This window comes from Vombatus ursinus, unplaced genomic scaffold (assembly GCF_900497805.2).
Source record: "Vombatus ursinus unplaced genomic scaffold, bare-nosed wombat genome assembly UNPS02014772.1, whole genome shotgun sequence".
In the NCBI taxonomy this organism is placed as follows: Eukaryota; Metazoa; Chordata; class Mammalia; order Diprotodontia; family Vombatidae; genus Vombatus; species Vombatus ursinus.
Window position 1 is genome coordinate 4,713,636 of NW_020954550.1, and position 13,595 is coordinate 4,727,230.

The 13,595-nt window shown below is 36.0% G+C and overlaps 1 protein-coding gene across 1 annotated transcript in view; it reads left to right on the forward strand.

The window, feature by feature from the left end:
• Positions 1 to 13,595, forward strand: part of JMY (junction mediating and regulatory protein, p53 cofactor) — a 107,803-nt gene that overhangs the window by 67,116 nt on the left and 27,092 nt on the right. The window contains exons 5-6 of the mRNA XM_027863407.1: positions 5,489 to 5,654; positions 8,648 to 8,835. Coding sequence (XP_027719208.1) covers positions 5,489 to 5,654; positions 8,648 to 8,835 — 354 coding nt within the window. The remainder of the gene's footprint in view (positions 1 to 5,488; positions 5,655 to 8,647; positions 8,836 to 13,595) is intronic.

Consider the following 13,595-nt stretch of genomic DNA (forward strand, 5'->3'; position numbering starts at 1 on the left):
CTTCACTCAGCTCTTAAAGTGATCTTCCTAAAGTCTAGGCCTGACCATTTTACCCCGCTCCTTGGTAAAACTCAGGGGTTCTCTGTCACCCCTGAGTGATCAAATATAAAATACGTTTAAAGCCATTCATAACCTGAGACCTAAAACATTCCCCCCCTCTTTTCCAGTTTTCTTACCCCTTACAACCCATCCCCTTTCTGCTCTCCTCTTCGTCCCCTCCCCACAGCCCTGCTGTGTACTGTGCAATCATGTGACAGCAGCTCCTATACTCCCAGCTTTTTCACATGCCAGGAATGTTTACTCTCCTCATCTCTGCCTTTTAGATTCCCTCAAGTCCCAGCTAAATCTCCCACCTTCTACAGGAAGCTTCAGTTGATTATTTCCAATGATCCTGCATAGAGCTTTTTTTATACATAATTATTTGCATGTTGTCTCTCTCTCATTGAACTTGATACCTCCTTGAGAGCAGAGATGGTCTTTTGCCTTTCCTTTATATCTCTAGTGTTTAGCACAGTGCCTGGTTCTTAATAAATGTTTGCTGATTAACTAACCTTCACTGGTTTTTCCATTACTCAAAACTTCAGCTTCCTTGTAGTGATCTCTTCATTTGCATTGTTGTAGTCATCGTACGTACTGCTCTTCCGATTCTGCTTATTTCACTCTGCATCTTTTCGTACAGATTTTGCCAAATTCTTCACACTTGTCACTTATTACTACAAAATATATTTATATACATTCATTTTTTCAGATGTTCCCCAATTGGTGGGCCCCCACTTTGCTTCTAATGCTTTGCCACCACAAAGAGTCCTGCTCTTAATATTTTGCTTTTTATCTTTGATTTGCTGGGTATGTGCCCAGTTGTGGAATTTCTAAGTCAAAGAGTATGGACAGTTTAGTCTTTTTTCCTTATGACTAAACATTTATTTTATTTCCTTTCCACTCCTTTTCCCATTGAAAAGGAAGAAAAATAAAATCCTTTTAACAAATAAGCAAAATACATGCTCATGTTTGTCATATCCAAAACTCTGTTATTTCATTTTGCCTCTTGAACCCATCATCTCTCTATCAGGGTATGGGTAGTATGTGTGCACCATCAACCATCCTATAATTATGTTATAGGATGTTGTTACAGTGTTGTTATTGTATAAATTGTTTCTTGTTCTGCTTACCTTACTGTATATCAATTCATGTAAGTCTTCCTAGGTTTCTTTGAACCCTATCTTTTTTTTTGTCACTGATGAAATTTTTGAGTATTGTCCCCCTAAATGCATTTTCCTCATAAGCTTTGTGTTTTTTTTATTGTTCAATTTTACATTGTGTGATGCTTTTTGGGAACACATATGTTGTATTGTAGCAGAACTGACTGTACTATACTTCGTTCTGCTATTCCCAAATTGATGAATACCCCCATAGTTTCCAGTTCTTTGCCACTACAATAAGAGCAGCTATACATTTTTGTCCCTGTGGTCCCTTTCTTCTTTCTTTGATCTCTTTGGGATATAAGTCTAGTCTTGGGAATTGCTGAATCAAAGGATATATATGGTGACTTGGGTTATAGTTCCAGATTGCTTTCCAGAAAAGTTGGACCAATTCACAGCTCTGCTAACAGTACATTAATGGGTCCCTTTCCCCACAATCTCTCCAACATTTGACGTTTTCGTTTGCTGCAACTTTTGCCAGTCTGGTGAATGTGAAGTGGAACTCCTACTTTAATTTGCATTTCTCTAATTATTAATGATTTGCAACATTTTTCATATGGCTATTGATGTCTTCAGTTTCTTTATTTGAAAATTGTTTCTTTGTATTGTATCCTTTGAACATTTATCAAATAGAGAATGCCTCTTATTCATTGAGCTCCTTGTGTATCTTGGAAATGAGATCTCTGTGAAAGAAACTTGCTGCAAAAATTTCCCCCCAGTTAACTATTTCCCTTCTAATTTTAGCTGTATTTGTTTTGTTTGTGTTTTTTTGTTTTGTTTTGGTTTTTTTAGGCAATTGGGATTAAGTGACTTGCCCAGGGTCACACAGCTAGTAAGTGTTAAGTGTTTGGTCTGAGGCCAGATTTGATCTCAGGTCCTCCTGATTTCAAGGCTGGTGCTGTATCCACTGCGCCACCTAGCTGCCCCATTTGTTTTGTTTGTGCCAAAATTTTGTATAATCAATCCGAATTGATACTGAGGACAGTTGGATCACTTGACTGCTCCACCAACAGTGCCTCAGTGTGCCTGTCTTTCCACAGCCTCTCCAATATTCACTGTTCCCAGCTTTGCTCTTCATCTTTTTCAGTTTGCTTGGTGTGATGAGAAAGCTCAGATTTGTTTTAAATTTCTTTCACTCTTAGTGATTAGAGTCTGTTTTCATGTGGTCATTTATAGTTTGCAGTTTTTATTAAAACTATTGAAATCCTTCAACCATTTATCTATTGGTGTCAAGGTACTACCATTCTCCCAGTCACATAGGGTTAAAGGTGTCATCTTCAACTCCTCACTCTCACCCCACATATCTGATCTGTTGCTAAGACTTGTCATTTATCCCTTCACAACATCTCTCATGTACATCCTCTTTGCTACATTCAGTAGCCACTACCCTTGCGCAAGCCCTGATCATCACACACTTGAACTATTGCAGTTCTTCCAGTTGGTCTTCCTGTCTCAAATGTCTCCCCTCATCTGCCAAAATGATCTTTTTAAAGTGCAGACCTGACTAGGTCACTCTTCTGTTTAATAAATTCCACAATCTTCTCTTTGGCTTTTAAAGCCTTTCACAACCTAGCCCCTTCCAGTCCTCTTAACCCTACCGTAACACTTTATTCTCCTCTACGTATCTAAGACTAGCACCATTGGCCTTCTTGCTGTTCCTCACATTCTATGTCTTGAGTCTATACCTTTTCACTAGCTGTCTCCCATGCCTGGAATCCTCTCTTTTTGTGTCTGATTCTTGACTTCCCTGACATCTTTCCAGATTCAACTCAAATCCCACTTTCTACAAGAGGCTTTTCCCATTCCCTCCAAATCTAAGTTCTTCCCTCTGAAATTACCTCCCATTTACCTCTTGTATACACACACACACACACACACACACACACACACACATATACACACGTATGCACATTGTGCCCCCCATTCAAGTGTGAGATCCTTGCTAGCAGGGACCCTATTTTTCCTTTTCTTTGTATTAATACTTGTTGCTTAACCCAGTTCTTGGCATATGGTTAAGCATTTAACAAATGAATGGCTGAAACAATATTTTTTAAAATTTGATTTTAGAAGAGTCTTGGTTTATATAAAAAACTGTTAGGATATCACAGTGTTAGAGCTGAGGATAAATATTTAAAGTCCACTCCTAGAACAATTGACTTCTTTGCCCTTTGCTTTCTTTTACCAAACAACTTATTTGTTTTAACTTAAAGGTAATCTTGTTCCTTTTTTATATGCCATTGTCACTACTGAAGTTAGATTAATATAACCTAAGTCATTTCACAAAGGAGCAATAAATATTTTTACTCTGTTTCATCTTAACCTTGTTAGAAATAACTTTAATTTCTCTTTCCCCCCATTCATAAAGCTTTTGTTCCACTTAACATCAACTTAATACACATGTTCTTCAAAGTTATACTTGATTATTCATGAAAATTTCGTAAGATATTAAACAAAATTAGCCATCGTCTCAAGTTAACTATTTTCTTGTTACGTGCATGTTGGCAAATAGAAAAAAAATTACAGAAGCAAAAAACCTAACATAAGTTAAATACCTGAGGTTTTTTGTTTTACTCCCATGCTTGTTATACAGTTGACTTTATGAATATCAAGCAGTTCATTTTTACTGCATCTTTACTTGTACATTTGTTCTTTGGTTAGCTAAACCATTTAAATACAAATAAAATGAGTGGTAAAATATGCAAAAATAGTGAAGGCAAACAGCAGGTAACTTTACAAATAATGGAATGGAAACTATTTCTGCCCATCTCCAGAGTAAATTTACTGGTTTAGAACTTTGTCTTAAGGAACATTTTTGCAACTGCAATCATAAAGATGAACATGTTGAGTTTGTGTATTCCAAAGATACACATGGTATGAGATTTAATATGGAGCATTTATTTCTACCACAGGTATGAGTGCTCCAACCCTAAAGTACCCACAATAATAAAACCTGTGACTGGAACTAATTATCCCCCCCCCCCCCATTGCAGGCCAATTTGTAGGCAGTTTTCTTTGTTTAGACATGGAAGCTGTTTTAAACACTAACCTTGTGAAATCACAGCATACCAAAAGTACTATGCCAAACGTGTAAACCATGTATAAAAATTTCATATCTCCATGTTGGCCATCTTGGATGAAAATGTTATAGTAACATAACAGAATGTTAACTGGCTCTATTCTCCTAATATTAAACATAAAAACCACATAGGAAATAGATATCCAAATAGAAGTAACATAATAATAAATCATAAACAAAAACTATTTGTGGGACAGAATGGATGACCAATGGATGACCTAAATGTACTGTGTAAATTTAGAATGAGGCTGACAAAAATTGGAAGGCTGGTGAATTCTCCCTCATCTTCCTCCTGCTTCATCTTCATCTTCTTGGGTGTCTGTTGTCCATAATGTCAAGTTGTCTCTCAGTAATTGCATTGTAAGTGTACTCATTTTGTATGATTCTTCACCTGAATGTGTCAAGTTTAGCAATGGCTTCATCAGAAGCTGTCTTTACAAGGGAACAAGTTTTCTCCGGAGAGTTCAGTATCTCATAATAGAATATAGAGAAGTTCAGGACCCTCTCTTTTTTGCTGATTTCAAATGCTTCTTGATACGCTTGTTACGATTGACCCACTTGTCCTTTCTTGTAATCACCAGCAGCAACCTCAGCCAAATAACAGCACTAGTCCCTTTTATTTTCAAATAGCAAATTTTGCATTTTTCTTGTGAAGAGTTAGGAACCAAGAACTTTTCCAAGAGATACAGGACTTCATTGCAGATATCTGTTAATTCAATTTTCTCTCTATTCTTGGGCCATCTGCTGTTTTTTCTCAGCACCTTCCATCTTTTGCTCAGTACTTGAAACAATCCTTCAAAATGACTAGTGGGGTCCTGTGACATTTTTGTAAGCAACAAAGAGATTATTCCCCTCTTCATTGGATCATTCAATTCCTTGTTCACAGACTTCATGCAAGCTACCATGTCATCATATTGCTCAGTCAATTTGACCTTATCTATGCTGAATATTCTGTGCTTGGAGTAAGGGGTTCAGCAGTCTCTGGGTAGAGACAGTAGCAACAGTATAGCTGACTCTCCGTCTCCCTGTATCTCAATTCACAGCTCCAGCCACCAAAAACCATTTAATGCTCTCTAGCATCTTTTGAGATCCTTCCTGAGTTGTAAGTTCTCATATAGATGCTTTCTTTACTTTGCCATGTTAGGATGAATATCTTATTAAAATTTATACTTTGACATGCCACAGCAATTATTATTTTTCTTTTTCTATCCAGATGCAGAGCTTACAAGGTGGTACAGAAGCCATTGCCCTTTTGGATCAGTTAGAAGCAGATTATTATGATCTGCAACTTCAGTTGTATGAAGTACAATTTGAAATCTTGAAGTGTGAGGAGTTACTGCTAACAGCTCAACTTGAAAGCATCAAGAGACTTCTATCAGGTATATATAGAAGACATTTTCTCCTTCAAAGGTACATAGGCTGTTAAACTGTAAGGATTGGCGGGAAATTTAAACGAAAGCAACAGCTGCATTTCTGTTAAAAGATAAGAAAATTCTAACAAAAGTACTCTTTTAAAAAGGACTTCTTCCAAAGGTGTGATGAGTGGCTTGTTTGACCTTTAGTATCTTTGCTAAAGTTTCATTTTTTTGGAAGTTTCATTTGGGTTATCAAAAATAAAAAAGAAAAGTTTTTTTAAAAAAATTTGAATCCAGTAATGTGGATTCTTTAGAAAGTATGTCCTTGATAAAATCTTTTTATTTGTAATTAAGGTTTTTCCCTTCATGGTTCAAAGCAGATATTCTTTAAGTAATGTGGAGCAGCATTAAGTACACAAAAATATGTATGTAGTCTTTGGTTTGTACTGCATTTTTTATTAATTGCATTAAATTTTATAACTTGAAAAAAATTGAATATTTGAAACATTTTTTAAATGTATAGAAGAGACCAGAAGGAAGGTCAGTAGGAAATACAGAGAAGCAGAAGAGCTTTTAAATTATCCATGAAACACAACATACATGAAAAGAAAAACAAGTTGTCCATAATAGAGATTTACAGCTTCATTTATAATCCTTTTCCTTTTAGTCTGTGTATGGAAATACTCATCTTATTTGGTGTTTCTTAAGTTTAAAAGATCTTTAATATAAGAGGTTTGTACTGATCAGCTTTGGAGAAATGAAAAAGGGAAATGCTGAAGGTATAAGCATATGCCAAAGTACCTTATTACAATTAAAGTTGGAATTTGGTAACTCTTAGTAAAAGTAGCAACCCCACTGGTTGCTTATTTTGTAAGAACCCATAGGAAAAGAGGCAGGAGGTTCACAATCATAATGTATTATTGTTTGTTTATGAGGATGACGCTACTGACCCACCATCAACGGGGCTTAGGCTTTGAATTGATTTTTCCAGTACCTTGTTCCCTTTGGGGCCATTAGCATACACTTACAATGTGATTTACAGGCATTAGTATAACATAAATGTGGCCATGCAGAGGTATTTGACCTAGTTGAGGATCAAAACTTGTAACTTTGACTGTTAGCACAATGTTTAAACCCAAGTCACATAAAAGTTCGTAGATTTTGGGTATTTGCCCATTTTCTATTATGCTTCTCACTTGTGTCACAGGCGTCTCTTCTGTGCTTCTAATTCTTCTTCCACTGTCACCTTCCTCTGAATTCAGAAAAGGGTGCTTTTATGCCTTAATTACTGATGTACCAATCACATTCCCTTTCTAGCCAAATTAACTAAATAAGTTTCCTGAGTCCAATCTAGATGATGTTGTTAAGGCACCTCAGACCTCTCAACTGAGAAGATAATTGTTTCTGGTCACTCAGGCTCAGTAATTTAAGGTTCCCCTTAGAAGCCAAGAGTTAGTTGTTTTATAGTTTTTTTGTTTATTTTTGTTTCCTTTGCTTGCTTTAGCTTAAAAGATAAATGGTATGGTGCTCATGAAGAGAAAAGCAATTTGTGCTTTTTATAACTTCTAACTTTTATACTACTACATGTGGTCTAAGTGGGCTGTTGTTGAAAGCTACCAGTTTCAGCATATACAGATATGGTTAAAGTAGTGAGCACACAACGATAATATGAGCAGCAGGTTTTCATTTTAGTTATCAGAAAATATTTATTAAACATCTTCTGCAGTACATTATACTAATCACAAGGAATTTAATACTATGTCCCCCTCAAGGGGCTTGCTATAGTAGGGAGACAAGATATATGTGGGGAACGTTTAATAATTTGAGGTATATGTATGTGCTAGGTATTAAATGACATTATTTAGGCTTAGGTAGGTTTCCAAGATTTTTATCAATGAATGAGGTTTAGTCCCAAGCCCACGATTTTTTATTTCCACCGTTGAATGAAATGAATGAATGAATGAAAAAGCATTATTGATCACTATATGCCAAGTACTGTGGAGATACAAATACAAAAGCAAAGATAGTCTCAGCTCTCACGAAATTTACATTCCAGTGGGGGAAATCACACAGGTAAGAGAGTGATAGCTGAAAAGGGTAACTTTGGTTCTGGGGGAAGAGAGTATGGTGCCTGGAAATAAGCTGACACACCCCTTTCTGGAGTCATTGCCAAAGCTGATTAGATCATAATTCCTGTACTGGATGACTTGGTAAGGCTGTGTGTCTAGGGCCACCTGAAATAGTGAACTAAATAAAATAATCATCAATATGGAGAGCAAAACCCAAGGACATGGTTTCTGGTGTAGAAATTTTGTGCAGGAATTAAATGATAGGACATAGAGTACATGCTCATTAAGTGTTCAAATGAAACCAACCGTCCATTAAGGATGGACCCCTGAAAGATGAGTACAAATTCAAAAGTTGGGTTGGACTAAATCAGAACTTAATAGCATTTTGTTGAGGAACAAGAAATGCAGAATGACAATGTAGTTAGGTAGAGAAAATAACACATATAAACAATCAAATAAGAGGCTATCTATTTAAAATAAGCTAACAAGGAATCATCTACATAGTACATGTCAGAAAGCAATCTCTGTGTTATTGGTATGCATAAACAGAAAGCAATCCTGTTATACTCAGCCGTCGTTGAATTAATGAATTAATGAAGAGTTGAAACTATGGATTCTCATAGTTCTTATTATTTCTAAGCAAAGCCCACAAAGTAACTAGGACTAACCAAAATGTTGCTGCCTAGAGGCCTCACTATAATGGCTAATAACGGCTCTGTTGTAATTACATACATAGGGTGAGGAGTGTTTTAAATGTTTGATCATCTTTACTCTTCAGAATCTTATCTTGGGTTAATTAATTTACTTAACCACATCCCTCTTTTTTTCCCCCAGACAGAGTAAATGGTAAACCTTGACCTAACTCATGTCAAAGTTTCCACAGATGCAGAATTAATGAGGATCAAAACTAACATGTTTTTCCCCCATTTTATTGACTTTTCATAACAGAAAAGAGAGATGAAGTAGTATATTATGACACTTACGAAAGTATGGAGGCAATGCTTGAAAAGGAAGAGATGGCTGCATCTCTCCATCTACAGAGGGAAGAGCTGCAGAAACTTCAACAGAAGGCTCGGCAATTGGAAGCAAGGCGTGGGCGAGTTTCAGCCAAGAAAGCCTACCTCAGAAACAAAAAGGTTTTTTATTTAAAATTTTCCTCAAATGTATAATGCAATTTTAAATTCTCCTTTTAGGCATTATTTTTTCCATAGCCACACACTGACAATTCTAATCGATTTGTAAGAAATTCTAAAAGATTGGATTCCTGAAGCTAAGTTGAGTTATCTGTTTTTATTCCTTAGCTTGAAAGAATTGACAAATTTAGTTCTCTTTTGTTGACTCTCCACTCCCAAAGGGAAAAAAGAAAAATGACAATGATTTCATGCTTACCAACAGGCTCTGCTTAAATTTGAATCAGTTAAGTGGCATGTGCCTGTTAGTCTGTCACAGACTAGCTTAGGTATTCTTAAGAATTTTCTTCTGAACTCTTTTGTCTACCCAGCTGCTGCTGCTACTGCTTCTCTCTTCTCTCTCTCTCTCTTTCTCTCCCTCTCGGATGCTCATCTTAATTCCATAGTCTGATTTGTGAATTCACTTAGCTTTTTAAAAGGAAATGAATTTAAATTTTATTTTGACTTTCACTGACAATTATAAATGTTAAAATTTTTAACAGTTTCATAAGACAAATGATCATAAATGAGAATATATTTATATAACTTGTTATTTACCTATTCTTAACCCTACTCCAAGAAATAACACTATAGCTTTCTTTACAGTGTTTATAATATGTATGTGGCTATTATTGTTTGTTTCTCTGTTTGTAGCTTTTGTGATCTTTAAGCTATACCGTTCCTTGCATCACTTCATGTAAGCCCTCTCACATTGGAAAGTTAATATTTATACACCTTTCATTTCTCTTCTTTTTATCTTATGTTGTGATGAAAGTACTTGAATGGAAATACTTGCATTGGAAATTTGAACTTTTTTTTATTTTGCAAAGTGAAGATGTAGGGTTTTTTTATGCTGTGTGACATTAACAGACATTTTATGGAATTTGAAACAGCCACAAGGAAAATTTTTCGACTAAATATGAATGAAAACCAATACTGACACAAAATAGTATTTGCTTGTTCTTTACAGATTAGGTAAGGCCTGTACCTACAGTGACCTTTGATAAGTCATCTAACCTTCCATATGTAAAATGAAAGGGTTTGATTAGATGACCTCTGGGGTCCTTTCCATCTCTTTAAATACCTTGATCCTATGTAAGAACTCCTGAATACAGAAAATTACTTTTTCCTTGACTCTGATCCTTACCTCATTTCTCAATTGTCTTGCTGGCTTCTGTAAATGCAATACAGTATTAGCAGTCATTTTTAACCTGTTATGGCTCTCTAGAGCCAAACTAGACTAGAGCGTTTGATCTTCTTTTTTGAAAATTATTGATCTGGCTTCATTCAGTAGTCATTTAGCACCTCCTCTGTGCTTGATAGGCACTAGGGACGTAGGGATAATCGACAGGCCTGACAGTACCTGCTCCAAAGGACCTCACATAACAAATCTCCTTTTGAGTTCCCTGTAACTCTGCCTCTTGGCTTAACCTGCAGTACTCTTTTCCAGGCCACATCATTATACTTTGGTTCTTCCCCTCCTGTCCTCTCTCTCCCTCTCCGCCCACTTAAGAAAATGGAGAATCCCGAGCATTCTTTTCAGTGCTTCATGAGCCTAGGGTCAAGTCCTCAGTACCTTGTTCTCTTTTTTGCAAGCCTCAGTCACAGAAAAAGCACTGCCTACTAGCACTGTGACTTTGTTCAAGAAGTAGGTGCCCTGGCATTTTTCATTCCGCGCTACTTCAAAGACCCACTCTTCTTGGTTAAAAAAAAATCCCATTACTGTGTCCACTGTAGGTAGGTATGACTGCCATCTAACTTGTCAATATTGTTAGAATTTGGAAATGGCTTTCTTGTTATACATGGAGGAGATGATTTGGTAAGGAAATGTTTTAAGTACTTTTGATGGGAAAGATGTTTAAGCTACCTAAGACTGATTCCAAGTATTGTAAAAGCACCAATTTACATATAATCACAAGTCACAATCTTTTGCATTTATGTAATCCCGCCTGAATGTTTTTCCTCTTATAAATTATTTGACCTGCTCAACTACCTTATGAGGTAGGTAGAATAGATGTTTTAAAAACCCATTTTCCAGTGAAGACTAGGCTATAAGCAGATTAAGTAATTTTCCTAAAATTGTACTGCTAGTTAATGATACAACTAAGACTTAAAGTCCCTTAACTCCTGGTTACTTAATCTTTTAAAGTAGATCCCTATAGAATTCCCAGAACTTTTGCTAGGTGCCAAGTATACAAACACCAACCACAACCACCAAAAAAGTCAGTGTGCTCTATAGGGGCTTCTATTCTAAGAACTTCTGTCCTGCTTGAAAATATAATTGATTTTATAATTTTGTGTAAACTGGTTTTTTTGTCTATTGAGCTGCACATGTGTCAAAATAAAATTAGTTTTTATTGTTAATTGGCTTACAGAAAAATTATTGTTCATGATGACTACTAATTTTTAAAATAAATTTAGATTGCCTTTTATCATAAGATAATATTGGCTTAATCACATATGGGAAAATTCAACCCCAAACGATTTGGAAATATTTTACTAGTACCTTCAGGATGTCTATGATAAGGTAATGTTAATTAGCATAGGATCATATTCTTCTCTTTTCATTATTCAGAACCAGTGATGAAATATGTGCATGTTACATGTATATTGGAAGTTCTGTCTTTTTGCATGATCGTGGTTAGAACTGGTGTTAAATCAGCCTAAATCTAACCTTTTGTAAAAATACAACCCTTTTTAATCATTAATATCATTTTGTAATAATCTTTTGTAAGAATACAACCCTTTTGAATCATTAATATCATTAATAAAGGTTGTATTTCCAAGGATGCACAATTTTATGCTTTGTTTCTTGTGCCAAACTTGTACGATCTTGCTAGTGATAATTCCTGGTATGCGATAGATTTGGGCTTCATCTCTATTTCCCTGTTCATTTAGCTATTTGTATATAGTGAGTTAGTATGCAAACAACTTTTAACAAGTGAGTTGAAGACCATCATTATCAAAAGAAGCCTGTTCTTTCTTTGTTCTCTTTGCTAAATGTCTTCCTTTTTGTGACTCTTTTCCTCATCCGTTTATCTGGCTGTCAAGTTCTTTTGCCTTTCTGTCACCTTCTTCTCCAGACTGCATGCTTTCTGCTATTAGATCTATTAACACATATTAGATGCTAACAGATCTGTTAACACATAGCATCCATTGGCAAAATATGCCAGCAGGCTAACTACTGCTTGGCAAGTGGCCTATATTATCATTTTAGTGACATTTATTTAATAAGAATTTGGTTGAATCAGCTGTCTCTAAATACTCTAAATACAAGTTAGAAGTATTTACTTTAAGATACAGTATATAAATCCAAAGAGTAGATTTGTGACCTCTTTTTTGTTTACGAAGGTAATGTATCACAGATTTTGAGCGTGGCACAACACACAGAAGGAATAGAATATTAATATTTTACTCCCTGCATGATTTAAATGGTTAGGATTTAGAATTTTAAACAATTTCTCTTTAGTTATGTTAAGTGCTTATAAGCAGATATCTAGTTCTGAGTCAGATTTTGAGGGAGCGATTGTTTGGACCTTCACAAACCTTTGTTTTTTGATTCTTCATTGTGGCATGGAGGTGACTGAGTCCTTAGGGCGATACTGGAAGAGCACAAGCACTGGCAGGTTCTACCATGTTGGGAAGGTTTAATGCTGGCAGTAGGTTGTGTCTGCTGTGCTCATGATGAGCATAAGCAAAAAGGCCACCATAAGCAAATCAGTCAGCAAGCATTTATTAAGCACCTACTTTGTGTCAAACTTAGTGGACTGGGCTAGCAAATGAGGACATAAAGGTAAAAATGAAAGGCCCTTGCCCTCAAGGAGCTTATGTTCTATCAGGAAAAACAAATACACATATTATGCAGGTATTAAACAAAATAAATATAATTTTTTTGGGAAAAGACCTCATATAAAAGGTGGCAGTTAAACTGAGTCTTTGAGGAAACTGAATTCTAAGAAGTAAAGGTGAGGAGGAGGTACATTCCAGGCATGTTGGGCAGCCAGTGCAAAAGCATGGTGTAGAGGGTGAAATATCTTGTATTGAAAGTCAATAGAAGACCAATTTGACTCAAGAGTAGAGTTTATGGGAGAGGGGGGATAAAATCTAATAATGCTGAAAAAGAAAGTTGTAAAGAGTTTTACATTTCAAATAGAAGAATTTATATTTAATCCTAATAGTGATAGAGACCCTTTAGAATTTTAATGGAGTGAGATTTGCCTGAGGTGGATAGTTAGGAGGGGGAGGACTTGAGACCAGAAAATTAATTAGAAAGCTATTGCAATATTCCAGGTGAGCAGTGATGAGAGCCGCAGAATTCTAACCCTAGCCATGTTGTGTTTGAGGTACCTGTGAGATTATAAAATATACAGTCAGCAGTTGGTGATGGTGTGACTAGAGCTCAGGAGAACTGTGACCCAGTTCATCTCTACAGTGTCCTCCTCCCTTGATTCCCTAACCCTCTTATCAAATCATATTGCTAATTGCTCCTAGCCATTCCTCAGCCTTGGAATTCTCCCACCATTCATCACTTTCAGTCCTACGCAAATGCTGCTGAACAAAGATGGAGAACAACCATTCTTACTGGCTGTACTACAAATTGATGTCACACAACATCATCTGGGCCCTTACTAGGCAGTCCTCTATACTATACTATACTATACTATACTATACTATACTATACTATACTATACTATACTATACTATACTATACTATACTATACTATACT